Raw genomic sequence first — 16,421 nt, 5'->3', positions numbered from 1 at the left:
CTATCTATCTATCTATCTATCTATCTATCTATCTATCTATCTATCTATCTATCTATCTATCTATCTATCTATCTATCTATCTACTTGAATGACTTGAGGTGAAGGATTTGGAGGATTGATCTCCTCCTTTATTGTTTTGTTCACTTCGGGAACCAGTACCAAAGCATGATGCTGCCACCACCATGCTTGACAGTCAGTATGGCATTTTTAAAACCCCCACCCTGACTTCCCCAAACATTTCAACCTTGTCATTTCTCCAGAAGCTTGTCCGTGCTTGTCCACAGGTGGATGAAAGGTTTGAAGAAAGGCTCCTTTTCTTGGTCTTTGTTTTGTTTTGATTTGGTCGTATTCTTGCACAGGTTGATGAGATCTTTGGATTTTCTGGTTCCAATAACTCGTCTTTTAGTTATGAATCTAAAAATGTACACATAATTTGATGCCATTTCCCCCCTGGTGACCAATGTAACAGCCTGTTCTGCTTTGATTATAAGATTTGTCTTCATTGTCATTTTTTTGTGGGGGCTCATTACAATTATTGCTTTTGCTCACAGGAAAAAGAGACAAACGCTGACAGAAGCACAATTTAAGATGCCGTTTGCACCAAATTATTCTGGCCTGTTATAGACTTTAGGGCTGTAAGGCTTATTTCCCTGGTTGATTCTGCCTGTCTTCCTCACATGTGGAGACTGTCTGTTAGTCTTTGTTTTATTTCAGTAATTTCAGTTTGTTATCTCTTGTGCTATTTGGACATAAAACGCTTGAATGATTGTAATAAATACATAAACATAATGCAAATGTTTTCTCAACTACTTCATTTAAATTAGTTTATTTTTATAACTTTTACCAGTTCTTCCACATTTTTTTGTTTCATAGACAACAAAAAGTAACACATCAGTTTGTTTTTATTTATATTGTAATCTAACAATTCTCTGTGTTTAGAGCTGTTTTAGCCAGTTTATGAGAYACACATCAAAATATTCAGCTTACTTAAGAGATGGGTGCCATGACTTTTGGTCGTCCTTATGCTACTTTGAACTTTGAGCTTGCCTTTTGTTGCTTGTAACTAGCATTAACTTCTTGATAACCTTTTGCTTATTATACTTTGCTTCTAGAAAGTAATTTGCTACTTTGACTTTTAGCTAGGTTTCTGTCTTTTGGCTAGCTATTTGATACTTTTAACTAGCCTTTTGCTACCTTTAACCTTTTGCTTATTGTTCCTAGCATTTTGTTTCTAGCTAACTATTTTATAGATCTTTAGTTAAGATTCTGTTACTTCATTTTTAGCTAATGATTTGATGCTTTTGGTTATAGCACCCATTCTGCTACTTTAAAATTGGCGCTTTTGCTGCATTTATTGTGCTATATTTTGCCAGCCTTAAGCTTCTCGTTAACCTTTTGATACTTTCAGTTAATTTGTCTTGTTTTCTTTCTTTTTTTTGCTAGCATTTAGCTGCTTTTAGTTTATAATTTTTTTGTGTGTTTTATTTATAACTTTTAACTACCGTTTAGTTTTAGCTAGGCTTTTGCTAATTTTATTCTGACATTTGCTACCTTTAGCCTTTGGCCAGACTTTTAAAACTTTTAGCTTCTGGCTAGTTTTTTGTAGCTTTTAGCAAGACATTTGCAAACTTTATTTACTTTTCTTTTATCTTTTAGCTAACCTTTTGCTGGTTTGACCAAACATTTTACTCTTTGCAGGCAATTCTGTGCTTTTGGTTTTTAGGTTTCTGCTATTTTTAGTTGGAGTTTTGATACATTTAATGTTTAATTAGCCATTTGCTACCATTATCTTATCAAACAATTTGATCCTTTTAGCTATTAGTCATTGTTTTTCTTTTATCTTGAACAACTCAGTTTCAGTTTCTTCAACAAATTTTAGTGCAGTCATTCAGCTGCCACCGTTGCTGTGTCTCTAGTGCTGATAATGTCCACTGTCTGTCTTTGTCTCTCCTGTCTCAGAGATCGACATGTTTCGTATCCTGCTCTATTCTCTCGTCTTCTTGTTGAGCGTCTTCGGCAACCTGTTGATCATCGTGGTCCTGATAGTGAACAAGCGCATGCGAACGGTCACCAACTCCTTCCTGCTGTCTCTGGCAGTCAGTGACCTGATGATGGCCATCTTCTGCATGCCCTTCACATTCATCCCCAACATCCTGGAGGATTACATCTTCGGAGCCAGCATGTGCAAGATAACTGCCTACTTAATGGGTGAGCCATGGTTAAACTCAGCAGAACCTGTCAGACGCCGCGTTTGGTTATGTTTTCACACACTGCCTAAAGGGGTAATGTAGTTAATGTTTTAGACTGTGTCTGCCAATGTCTAGTTGATATGTTAGCCAGCAGCTTATTTTAGAGTCCTGCCGTAAAACAGAGGCCTTCCTCTGGGCTTCATCTTCTMCAGTCAGAGGCCAACCCTTTGCTCTGAAAGAGCTGCAACTGTCACACATCTTCAGGAGTGTGATTTAGCGATGAGCTGGATCCCATCAGGGCCAAAGCCAAGGTGCCACGTGAGGTTTGAGTCAGACCCAAGCTCTGCCGCAAAGCTTCGCCCTCTTCGCTCCRCTTTCGGCTCTGAATGGTCGAAGGGAGCTGCTGAATGGCGAGGGCTCACAATCCTATTATTGTCTCAGAGATCCATCGACTGTGAGGACAGGCTCGCTGAATCGCCTTTTCAATTACAGAGCTCCCTGAACTGTGATAAGACAGAGGGTGGATAGCAGGGACAGCTCGGTCAGAAAAACACTTTTTTTCCCAGCTGTTTTGTGTTATTCTGTTCTTGGCGAGCCGTGCAGCCTATATTAAATGGTAATGATTACTGAAGCACAGCTGTAGTACAGATTCAGAAAGTACAGAAGAAATAAAAAACACATCTTTTTGTAATACCGTCCTGTGAACCTGGAGTTTTTAATGCCCAGCATTAACCCAACAGCAGCAGGAAGGCAACTGTTTCTCCTTTAACCAGTGAAGTAGGGCTTCGGCTGTGTGTTTAGGGACATTGTCCTGCAAATTTCTCMGTAATTTTATCACTTTATTCAGCTCTGACCAGTGTTCTCAGCACCATAGTTTGGATGACGTCTAGACCAGTGGTTCCCAAACTTTTTATCTTCTGACCCACAAAATATTCAGGGCAAAAACTTGTGACCCAAAATATTACTGGTCTGAGTACACGAACTTTATTAAYAACCCTAAAAACACAGGCTTTTTGACAATCTAAACAGCTTGTACACATATATAAATACTTATTTGTACTTATTTTGTGTTTTTGTAATAATTATGGGGAAAATATTACATCAGCAGTTATTTTATTACCCTTTAAATTGATTTCTGGAGATTATCCAAGGTGCTTCATGACCCATAATTGGGTCCCAAGCCCAACTTTGGGAACCAAAGTGCAGTGATTCCCAAACTTTTCAGCTTTTGACCCACAAAATAACAGTAGCAGAGACTTGAGCCCCCAACTGTTTTTGGATGATAAACATTTGTATCAGGTCAACTAAACATGGGCATAGTAACAATATTTTTATACTACATTTATACATTTTAAATACACTAACCTCACTCATTTGTAACAACTAAGGCAAAATGTAATTAATTCAGAAAATCTTTTCAGGACCCCACCTTGATGTTTCGGGACCCCACTTTGGGTCCTGACCCCAACTTTGGGAAACACTGGTCTAGACTATTTGTCAGTTTGTTCAGCTTTTTTGTGAGCACAGCTTGCAAAACTGTATTCTTGGTCACGCACATTATTCTTTTGCCCATGTCATGTTCACCTGGACAGCCGACTCTAAGTTTATGATTTCATTTACACAAAGGTGCTTCTGAAATGAAAACAGGCAGATTTTCAGTGATAATTCTTTATTATTTATGTTTTTTGTTTGTTTTGTTTTTAGATACGGACGTACTGCTGTGCCAAAACTGAAACCAGTACAATACTTGTGTTATACAGTTTACATTTCAAGGGAAATGTTTCAGTTCCATGTTTAAGAAATTTACACAAGTTGAAAGAAAAGTATATATCATGCTGCATATTTGATTTGATGCAGTCAGAGGGGCTGTAGGCCTGTAAACAAAGGAGCGCTATCTTGTTCTAAATCAAAGAAATGTGTTTTTAAAGTCATTAAGTACTGTTGGTACTCTGTATCAGTGAGTACCCAAACTGAAGAACTCATACTTATACTTGGTTTGAGAAAAACTGGTATTGGGACACCCCTAACTGGATGCTAATGGCTGTAGCTTCGTAGGTTTCAAAGTTCTACTAATCAGGGTCTCTGTTCCTAAGCCGAATTGTTTCCAATAAGCTGCATTATAAAACTAGAAATGACTTTTACTCATAAAACTCTGGGGTAATAAATCATTTTGTGTTGTAATTTACAGCATAAATCCTCATCTCCAAAGAGCGTCTACTTCACTGATATCAGTAAATACAATTAATTAAGGTCTTCCGTAATCTAAGCCTTCTGTTACCGGAAAGCAAATCAATAATTAGGACCAACGTAAGTATCCTCTCATGGATTTTGTGTCAAACCTGCTCAATGAACTCATCAGCTTTTTGAGAAATGATCTGTTAATAAGTATGTACAGTATATCAGACATATCATCTTACCTGCTCAGTTCTTATAAGATTCTGTGTTTGCATCCCACTATGGATAAATGTCTCAATCAAAGTTACTGTAGTTTTTTTTTTGTTGTTGCTTGGCTCAGTGATGCGATTACAAATCAGCTCAGTAGTGCGGTTGTTTTACTCCCCGCAACCCCAAACCTAAAGCTTTAACGTTTAGGGTTTAACATAATTTCTATTCAAAAGTCTCACTGAAAAGGCTGCGAGGGCATCTGCAGCACATTAACTTCAGTTTTTATGTCTTCAGGTTTATTTTAGAGCAACATTCATTTGAGCTTTATGTAAGAAACGGGAGTTAATCGAAGCAGAGTTAAATCTCCTCTCTAGGGTTGAGCCAGGCTGAGAGAACTTCACTCTTTCACTGAAAAGCTGTTTATCAGAACCGACTCAGGTTTACTAAGCAAAGAAAAGATTAGACAGTGTTCGTTTCTGGATACATCGCCGACRGGGAACATGAGCATTTGGCCCGGTTATTGGACCAATGATTAACTTGGTGGAATCTTATCCCCTCGCACCTCAGTGCTGCTGAGTGATGGGGAATGAATCTCTGATCAGCACTTCTGTCAGAAAACTACCAGAATGGCCCGTTGAGAAGGAATAACAAAGACAGATGAGACATCTTATAGTGGAAAAGTGTCGACGCTGTTGAATGTATGTGTAGAAATTGTAGCTAAGTCAGCAGCTGTAACACTGAAGAGACACACAGGCACAAACATACTGTATAATGATTAGGGTTGGGCATCGAGTATAGACTGGAACAGAGACTAACATTTCAATTCTCCTGGAATYGTTCAAATTTAAAAATTTTCATTCTCAGTTTTGATGCTCAGTCCGCCAACTGGAAGAAGTTGCCAAAGACCAACAAGGAAAAGCCCGCAGGTGAGCCACCCAAATGAAGAAGAATACTGTATGTGAACTGCCAGACACCAACAAAGAAGAATCCACACGTATTCAGTGTGTAGGGGTCACCTCGAGTGAAATAATCAAGGAAACTTTCTTGGACCTCAGACCTCTGATGAACCTTTAAAGGAACAAAGACTCTGTTCCACTTAGAACTGAATTTAGGCCACCTCAGTTCTTGTTGTGATGTTGTTGTGGCAGTGATCCAAAGTGTGGCATAATTTTATTAAAAGGATAAGATTATATCGTGCATAGGAGGGCCACACAACCAGCATGAATAAACACTTATCTGAGTTTTGCCTTCTCTGACACACAGGTGTAAACACAACAATAAAATACATCCAATACCAACATTGAGCCAGCTAATGAGTTATACTAGACCTTAAAACTGTAACATGTAACATGTATGGATGGACAAGTTGATGGACGGATGGACGGACAGACGGATGGATGGATGAATGGATGGATGGATGGATGGATGGATAAATGAATGGATGAATGGATGGATGGATGAATGGATGGATGGATGAATGGATGGATGGATGGATGGATGGATGGATGGATGGATGGATGGAAGAATAAATAGATGGTTACATGGTAGATGGAAGGACAAATGATGGGTGGATAAATGGATGGATGGATGGAGGGAAGGATGGATGATAGATGGATGGATAGATAGACAGACAAATGGATGGATGGATGGATGGATGGATGGATGGATGGATGGATGGATGGATGGAAGAACAAATAGATAAATGGTTACATCGGTGGATGAAAGGACAAATGGATGGGTGGATAAAGGGATGGATGGATGGATGATGGATGGATGATGGATGGATGGATGGATGGAGGGAGGGAGGGAAGAAAGGAAGGATGGAAGTACTGAAAGATGGATGGATGGATAGAAGGATGGATAGATGGATAGAATCAGAATCAGCTTTATTGTCATTCACACACAACATCAGAGATGCAATGCAGAAAGAAATTTGCRGTTTAGATCATCCGTTCAAAGAAGGACACATAACAAACATGGGGGAATGAATGAACAGGTCTTGTGCAACACGGTCACGCTACCTTTTACAGCTTGGAAAGCACACAATAGGATAGGTGAGTTAAAAAAAGATGCTCTGATCCTATGTTTACTTATAAAGACAGAATCATATGCACAAAAACAACTCACGAGAGAGAGCAAGACAGCTAAGGAGGGGAGGGGGCTGGGGATCAAATACATGGTACGGGGGTGGGATTTAGTGTAGCTGGTGACGTTTTAGGTTAATACTCAGTGCTGGAACCAATCCAAGTCCAGGACCCGCCAGAGTCCAGAGACCAGATCTTATCCACCCAAGCTCAGTCCCAGAGTTCAGGGTTTCCTCTTCCTCTGTCACCACAGCCTTCAGACTGATCCACACAGATGATATAGGGATAGGGAGTGGGGGAAATCAAGCCTTTGTTGACATATCCATCCTGGGAAGTTTTGAAAACTGCTGACCGACCAAGGCCAGCAGCTGCAGGGATCCGAAAGATAAACACAATTGTTTTGAGACAAGCGGCCTTGACTTTCTTACCGCTTTACAGTTCTTAACTGCATCTCTGAAATGGCAAATAAAAAGAAATGCCGAATGTTCTGAATTTCATCACCTCCTCGCCTCTTTCAGTCTGAAACTTCACGCAGGTACAATCCTATATCTCATGGGCACACTGCTGAGCTGTGATTCTCATCAGAATCACATCCAGTTTGAGACTTATTTCCCCCAGCGTCTGAGTCTGTGAGTTTCCAGTACGGGAGATTCCATCCATGGTTCCTGACAGCCTCTCACAGGCCCGGACTGCTGTCAGGATCGCTTTCGTTTTCCGATAAGCCAGAATTCYGCCTCCGCTGATCAGCAGAAATCCAACTATCATAAATCCAAATATGTACAAATCTTCCACATCTTCGATGGAAAATGGTGCCAAACAGATGAGGTTCCAGCCTCAGGAACCACTGTCCCGACCAGCAGCAACCATTCACTGGGACAGCTACGTTCCCCTCGTTCCAATCTCAATGTGGAAAATATAGTGTCAATTGCGTTCAGAGACCAGTTGAACAAATCTAAAATTCCTTTTGTTTTCGGATGATGGGTAGAAAAAAGTTTTGAAAAAGCTGCAAAGCAGGAAAGGAGGGACAGGTTTGGAAGAGAGCAAAAAGTGTCTGACTCCTCTGAAGGCCAAGCAAAAAAAAAAGGATGGATGAATGGATGGACAAATGGATGGGTGGAGGGAAGGATGGGTGGATGCGAGGACAAATGAATGGGTGGATACATGGATGAATGGATGGAGGAAGGAAGTACTGAAGGATGGATGAATGGATGGATAAATGGATGGATTGATAGACAAATGATTGATGGATGGATAAATGTATGTATGGATGTATGGATGGATGTAAAGAAGTACTGAAAGATAAGGAATAACAAATGGACGAGTAGTTAGATAGGTGGATGGGGGACAATGGTGGATAGATAGATGGATGAATGATGTACGGTTCTAATTGTTGTTTAAATATTCTTGTAAATTTATGCTGTATCATCAATCCACCTGGAAAACAAACAACTTGATTGAATCAAAGCCCAAACATTCATGTACATCTCTGAATACAACAGTGAACATTTACTGGGCTTCACTAGTTTTTGTAGTTTAGTTTTATACTTCTTCCAAATATTGTAAATCAGTTCTTAAATTGAGCCAATCTCAAATCAGTGCTGTCTCATCATGATAAAACCCACAGCTGAGTGCTTTTTGGCAGATACGTTGAAAGGTCTGATGAAMGTGGACCCAGAGCCGCGAATGCATCATCTGTTTAAATCACTGCTCCTCCCTTCAGCCTGACAGAGAAAATGAGCTAATCACGTGGCTTTTGGCCTCCTTGTATGCTTTGGCTGCACCACGACTGCTGATGAAAATGGAATTCTGCCATTCCATCAGGCTTTGAAAGGAAATAAAACGTGGAGTAAAAACACTTGAATATGATCTGACAGAGGCAAGAAAATGCTCATTTCTAACAGGGTTTCTAAGATTTTATTCTAAACAAGAAATTTGACTAAAGAGATAATAAAAAGGGTTTTGTTTAAGGCTATGTGCAGTTAATATCTTACCTGCTGTAGATTGCTCCTTAATGACCTCAATTTGGAGAAATCAAATTAAATACTAACAAGACAAATGAGCTAGCAGCTAGCCATTAGCTCATCCATCTAGTCTGAAAATTTGGTTTTCTCCAAACTGAGGTTGTTCAAAGTGCCATCCACAACAGGTAAGATAATAATGGGCCATAACCCTTCCAGAAAACCTTACAGAAATTGAAATCTGTTTAAAATGACTCTTTTTTTTATTACTCTTCCATTTTTTTGTGACAATGTCAATTGTTGTATTTATAAACAACCATTTTTCTTTTTGTACTTTCGTTGTTTTTGAGCTGGCGCCGTAGCTGGGCTCGACCGCCTTCGAGCATCAACAAACCAAACTGCCTCCCGTGAGTGGTTTGTTTGTTTGTTTGTGTGTCTGGATTTAAAGACATGTGGGCGTGATAAATGTGTTGTAGGAGAACCGTTCTGGGCTCTGTTAGGATCTGCTGTGTGTAGACTGAGTCTCCCGCCTTGTTCTTCTGAACTGAAGCAGGTCATGGTTCTGATAGTCGAAACCTTTGTATGCAGGAGGTCGACGCTTTGCTTTCTTATTAGAGTCATAAAACAAGTTTGGATGCTCAGGTTTTCTCTGCAGACTTTGTTTTCTCCCAGAGTCTTCGGCTGTGAAAGTAAAAAATATGTAATCCATAACTTAGAGTTAAAGGTAAATTGGAAAAAATAGATATTTTAATCTCAGAATCACTAGATGGTGTCTTTGTGGACTGCCATTGTTTTCATATCACACATCCAGCTAAATATAATGAAGACATAACAAATAAAGACCTTTGTTCTGWAGCAAACAGAGATTTTGAGCTGCTTCAGTTGCAGCCTTCACTTCCGTAATACATGGAGAGTGACGTTACGCCAGAGACTCGATCAGGCTGTAGGCAGCTGCAAGGACAGGCAGTCTCATAGTGAAAACCCCACCGCTGCCGATCTAACAAAGAAACCCTCAACTGTTTACTGTGAGGACTGGAGTTATTGGTCAAACACCAAAAACTCTACAGGAAGAAGGAAAAGACATGGAAATTAAAGGAATTTTGGCTGTGGTAAATACACAGCGAGATTGGGAGATATTTGTGATATTTAGCATATTTGAGTTTTATAGTTATGGTTTAGTTTAGTGATTGATTAGTCAGTTTTAGTGTCTTTGAGTCAAACCAATGAGGCTAATTTTGAACATGGAGCTGAGGGTTTGGTTTCAGGTGAGGGGCAGCACCGCAGAGTCTAAACCTTCTGCCCCAGTGRTGTCAAAATCATTTTCACTGAGGGTCACAAGGGCATTATGGTGGCCCCCAAAGGACCAGTTGTGATTAACCTAAACGTTTCATGTTTAACTTCAACTAAACAGGAAACATCACGTTCCTCGCTTCATTGCTACGTCTGAGAACCACTGAAAAAAGATTACTGAGCTCTATGTGGTATTTTCTGTATAGAAACATTACTGACACAATGCATTCTGGGGATGATGATGAGTGATGTTTAGTGAGTTAGGTCTGGAGTTTAACCATCCATCCATTCATCCATCCATCCATCCATCCATCATCCATACATCATCCATCCACCCATCCATCCATCCATTCATCCATCCATCCATCCATCCATCCATCCATCCATCCATCCATCCATCCATCCATCCATCCATCCATCCATCCATCCATCCATCCATCATCTGTACATGCTTCTTCCTTTCAGGGCCGCGAGGATCACTGGTGTCCATATCCAGCAGTCAAAGTGTGAAGGGCAGGGCACACCCTGGACAGGTCGCAAGTCCATCACAGCTTGAGTTTGAACCAAATACATAATAATATATGTGTTGTATGGGTTGAAATGATTAGTGTTGTGATGTTTAGTAAACTGGCTCTGGAGATAATACTGTATTATTAGTTCAGGTGCAAACACAATTTGTTGCTATTTATATATATTAATTCATGGAGCTAATGTGAAAGCTAAATGCTAAAGCTGATGTTCTCCGTCCATGAAGCACCTCTGTTGTTCAACATTTAGGCTGGATAGAGCTCGCACTGGAGCACCTACATCATCAATTACCCAGAATGCTTTGCGGCTGAAATAAAATGGCAATGTCTGGGTGACAATATACTTTAATTTACAAAAAGTAAAAATCTTGTAGTTTTTACATTCTGTTTTTTATAGTTGAAATAAATGTTTAACAAATTATGATTAATGTTACGACTAGTCTGAGTTCCCTTTAAGACATTAATATCTGAAGCTCTCATGGGCCACATAAAATGCAGGCGGGCCTGCAAGTTTGACATGGGTTCTACCTGTGAAGAGCACCTGGAACTGTAAAGGTGGGTGTTGGACTTTAAGAGAATAAAGTAAATAACTAACTATGCTCTGCAAAAATGATAGATTCTTCTTGATCTCAGTTAGACAGTAGATCTGTGATTTCAGTTGGATGTAGAGTCTGATTTCATGGTAAGACTGGTAGAAAGGTAAAAAAAATACACAAAATCGTTCATACATGCTGTTATTAATGCAACGTAAYGAACAAAAAATGCAAGTCAAACATCTTTTGCAAACACTATTGTTCTTTTTGTTCTCAAGTAACATTTGTATTTGTCCCACTGCATTAATTGTTCACATATAAATACTTGGTGGTTTCCTTTCATATGTTGGTTCCGTTTGCAGCCTTCTTTATTGTGCAGCTGGAACAATATCTCTGGAACCAAACGGCAGTTTGCAGCAGTTTATTTTCTAATTCCTGGAGCAACCCTAAACTTAAAAGTCTACGGATGTTTTAATTGCACTGAGCTTGTATGAAAATCTGGTTTCCTTCTTTGATTGAAAATGCAAAACTACAGTTAAGACGGGATGTGTTGTTTTGTTGTTAAAGGCAGAATAAACAGGGAGCACAAATGGTACAACACTGGTTTTRTTTAGTGTATTTTCAGGCTCTGAGTTGCAGTTAAACATGTATGGGTATTTTATATTTGTCTCACCCSGACTCACCCGCAGGACACCGGAGGAGTTTACACCCACCTCTGCAGATCATACATATGCAGAAATGCAAATGAAACTTAGGTCTCTGAACACACTTGGCCTCAATAAATACAATGCGTCAGAACAGGGAGGCCATAAATATACATCGTTCCATAAATCCCCTTTGGTTGTCTTTGATTTACTAACATGGCAACAATTGTAGTTTAATGCTTAAATTAGCATTTTGGTGCTTGGTAGTCCATCATCGGTGTATATTTTCAGGTGCCAACAGGAAAACCCAGAGGGATCAAAACCAGCTTAACACAGGATAACATACTTAATGACCAAACAGAAAAAAAAGACCATAAAAACTAACTGAAACACAGAAACTAAACAGATATCCAGGACTGTATCTGTTACATCAGAAGAGGATATCTCAGAGAGCCCATCAGATCTTATTAGAAAGTTTTATTTTTACCAAAAAAATCTCACCTGCATYTCTGAAATGAAATACTTTCAGAAATGTGTACATAATTACAGTAATATGGTTTTGTATTCAGCACAAAATAAGGGTTTTATCCCATGGAGGCACACGGTGGTCTGTATTATTTGTCATTTTCTCCAATTGGATTTATTTTGTGTGATCAGAAAACAGTGTCATTACCAGAAAAAGGGTCCACGGGGTCACCGTTAATGGAAGACTGAAAATTCTGAAATGCATTACTATTGGAGCTSGATGGACTTGGAAACAGTCTGAATTCCTTCTATTTGCCTGCTTTTTTTTGTTTGTTTCTCCCCCCACCCCTCCAGGGGTCTCYGTCAGCATCTCAACCTTCAGCCTGGTGGCCATCGCTATTGAGAGGTACAGCGCCATCTGCAACCCCCTCAAGTCACGAGCGTGGCAGACCCGCTCTCACGCCTACCGGGTAATCGCTGCCACTTGGGTGGTGTCGCTGCTGATCATGGTGCCGTATCCTGTCTTCAACATCCTCAAGTCGTTCCCAAAGGTCAACGGTACCAAGGGCCACCAGTGTCGCATGTACTGGCCCAGTCCGCAAGTGGAACAGACCTGGTAAGTGCACATCCATTCATCATCTTCCAGGTCACAGGGGTCAAGAAGGTGTCTCCAAGAGTCTCTAGCCGTGTTTCCATCAAGGTTTTTTAATGTGCATTTTGAAGTATCACATCAGAAAAGGTGAATGGAAACGGCATGATTTGAAAACACTTCCTCTAATTTGCATAAAAGTCGATACGCTCGCTTGAGGTGCTTTTTGTTTTTTTCCAAAAAATGTTAATGCGCGAAAGGACAGATGGATACACATTTGCCGAATCAGTTCTAATGTAGCGAACATTTACCTCACATGTTGATCAGCTGTTCTTGCTGTCTGTTCGAAACCGGTACTGGTACCAGAGCAACTGCAGCCGCAACTGCAGCTGGACCCTCATCCCGCTGACGGCGGGAGGAGAAATTGCATTTCCTTCTCTACGTCTCCAGACAGCAKGTAACATCGCCAGAACTAGCTGATGACAGAATAAGTACAACTTTCCCRATAGTAGCAACACATTCYTGATAACTTCTCTCCATTTTCCTGAGATGCGACTTTTACTTCCTGTTTACTACACGCATGCGTCTGACGTAACTGATTCACTTCAAGCCAGTTGATGGAAACACATCTGATTCGCATTTATTTGTTCTTTCCTTGCAAAWWTTACAAAATTCGCTCAAAATTTGAATTAGAATTGGATGGAAACACRGCTACTGTGTGATGGCCGTGGGACACCATGGACAGTTTATCACAGGGAGACATGGAGACAAAAAAACATTTACACTCTCATCTCAGGACAAAACCAGGAAGGAAATCTGAAAAGAACATTGAGAAAACATGTAAACTTCACACAGAAAGACCAGGAGGAAAACTTGTGACCTCACTGAGTGGCAACACCTCTAAACACTGCTCCACCATGCCGCCTACTGTAGAAAATCACGAGACCCTTCACTTCCAGTTTTGAAGCAAAATTCAGGGTTTGGATTCACTGGAAATCAATGAAAGTTTGGGGGTACTGGAGAGAAAACCATAAGTCCCGTAGCAGTAAGCCAAGAAGACAAAAATGTAAAAAATAACCTTTACCCTGAACATAGGTAAAAGACAACTGGATGGAGTTAGTAAATGGAGAATACAGTCGGCTCTGCTTTGCTTCCAAATGAGCAGAGAAACTACGGCTTACACTTARGTGGTGTAATTTACACGATACCAGCAGTTACATTTTTGATGTGATGCAATCAAATGACTCGCCTGTAAGTAAACATTTGAAACCCAAGACRCCTGCTGCAAAATCTTAAGGCAGGGCTAATCAACTAAATTGCTCCAGGGGCCACAATTACTGTAGGTCAACAGTTGAGGGGCCGAACATCCAGCAATTAAAGTCATTATGTAAATAAACCAAGTCTTACAAAGATCTGTTACCTTTGAATTAGTTTATTTTGCTGTATGTAATCATGAACAAACAGAACCCACAAAAATAGTGATAAATAAACAATATAAAAAAAACATTATGCCTCCTGATTAACACAAGTAATATTTTGACATCTCTGACTTGCCAAATTTTTAAACCAATTTTATTTTCACTTTCATCATTTTATCTTTAACTGATTGTAGTTTTAACTGTCTTGAGTGTTTATAGAAATTATTTTTACCAGCTTGTAGCCAAGATTCTGACGTTTCTGTAGATATCAAACATGCCTATGTTTAAGTAAAAGAACTTAGAGTAATTAAAGTAGAAAACTGGGGGTTTGGCGGGCCGGAGTTTGGTCACTCTCCAGTTGCATAGCCCTGTCTTAAGCGTTCCCACTGTGTCTCCAGTTTTGCCAYATATGTTAAATTTCAGCAAACAGCSCTTTTTTAAAGATTTAAACTGTAAGAATCAGTAGAAAGGGAGTTGCACCATAATTATTACAGTAGATTAGTTACGTGAGGTGACTACTTTCAGATTTGGACTTTCTGTGGGGTTTGTTTTCAAGACCTGCAAGCTCCTTGATGCAGAGAAGTACGTAAATACAAATTTTAATGTCACAATGACAGGCTGTAAATATGCAGCAGCGTGGATACAACCTYAATWACAATCAGATTAYTTTGAAACTTAAAACCCTAAAAAGGTGTACTTGGGTGTATTTTGATCATAATAAGGGGTAAGAGCCATTCTACGTCTACTGCTGCTCTCATCAGCAGATTGAGTCACAACCTCCAWACCTCTCAGTCTTACACTGAATAATGTTCTCTGAAAGCATGTTTGAGTACAAAAMCAGAAAGCCTTTTTCTGTGACTTTTGAACTGCCAGAGGAAGCATCAACAYGTTAAGGGATGTTCAGCCATTTAGCAGTACTGCCGTTTTGATGTCACTTGAAATAAATGTGATTGGTGTCCATCCTTCAGATTGCAATGGGAGCAAAAGCAAAGTTTGTGAGGTGGAGTAGAAAAATAATTAGTCCTATCACTGCTGTGTTKCTCTGTGTAGTTTTTATACCCTGTTGGTCAACAGAGTACTTTGTTGTTAAAGAGTCCTAAGTGAGCATAGATCCGCAGACAGGGATGAGATATGCTTTAAGGGTTTTCACAGATCTGCTCRTAAGTACCCTGCAGGATGGTACAATTAAAATGAAAGCTGAACATTCTACATCTCGCTTCTTGACAGCCTTTTGTCTTCCATCCCCCTGAAGAATTCTCTTTCTTTGTGTCTGGCTGTCTGTCAAGTGCCAAAGCTGGGAAAGATGTGGGGGACCTAATGAGTCCGTTCAGTTAGGGGGGGTTAGTCTTGGGCCAGAGGACAGGATTGTTGAGGAGTTTCTGTGTCAAAGAGCTTCTCTTTCTAATTGTACTGCATCACTGCACATCATGATCTCTCCAAAATAACTAGGAGATAAAACTTTTACCTGTCATTAAGCATAAAGGAGCTCTAATGAACCCATCAGCTTCAGGCTGAAGGGCAACACTGTGAACAGAAGACAGTGAAAAAATAAGACAAAGAATAAAACTTTATGAAAATGTATTATCATGATTGTACATTATGTCTATTCAGTAAAAATGATGGAGTATTTAAAGTTTTTATAACATATACAGTTGTGCAGTAGAGATGTGAAGACTTACATTAATTGATTCAYGATTCAGCAGCCGTGTGCGCAGATGAAACTTAGATATTGTATTGATTACTTTAATTAGATGACACATCTGCAACAGGTTAGTTTTTCAATCATCCGCCAACTGCTATTTCATTTTCAAATTTAAAATCAGACTTCAAATTTGGAGCAAAGCTTCTTGACAAGATAGTGCACAAAAATTGTAGTACAGTTTTTTTCAAAATATGAACGGTGTGGGTGTAGGGTTTTTTTTTTAAATCCACCCATGTTGGGGGGTAATATCATGATAAATTGTCCACACTGCGCAAAAAAATTAAAAATAAAATTAAAAATTGATAGTCATTGAGCCTTGAATGTGACCATATGCATATATTGTGAAGCATAGACTTGAATAAGATCACCAGACTGGGCCCCGCCCATACCATCCACTAGTAGCGTCTGTGACAGCCTGGAGGAGCAGAAACAGACCTAACAGAGCAACGGCTCACAGCCACTATAGAAACTAATAGATTAACAGCAGCTGAACTGGATCTGTTTCACAAATTATCTGTAATATTTTTACAATAAACTAATAACTTTGTTAAATTCATTCAACAATCATGTAAAACAGCWGATTCATACCAGAAAAATACATAATTTATAAGTAACAATGATCTAAACCAGACCTGAA

General features: G+C 39.6%; 1 protein-coding gene across 2 annotated transcripts in view; it reads left to right on the top strand.

The window, feature by feature from the left end:
* LOC106519142 (cholecystokinin receptor) overlaps positions 1-16,421 on the top strand; it is a 46,009-nt gene that overhangs the window by 16,238 nt on the left and 13,350 nt on the right. The window contains exons 2-3 of one of the 2 annotated variants that reach the window (XM_014010685.1): positions 1,960-2,208; positions 12,430-12,691. In XM_014010685.1, coding sequence (XP_013866139.1) covers positions 1,960-2,208; positions 12,430-12,691 — 511 coding nt within the window. The remainder of the gene's footprint in view (positions 1-1,959; positions 2,209-12,429; positions 12,692-16,421) is intronic. The other variant, XM_014010686.1, reaches the window with a different exon arrangement.

This window comes from Austrofundulus limnaeus, unplaced genomic scaffold (genome assembly GCF_001266775.1).
Source record: "Austrofundulus limnaeus strain Quisiro unplaced genomic scaffold, Austrofundulus_limnaeus-1.0 Scaffold72, whole genome shotgun sequence".
NCBI classification, from domain to species: Eukaryota; Metazoa; Chordata; class Actinopteri; order Cyprinodontiformes; family Rivulidae; genus Austrofundulus; species Austrofundulus limnaeus.
The sequence above is the reverse complement of the archived record's forward strand: the minus strand, read 5'-3'. Positions and strand labels throughout refer to the sequence as shown.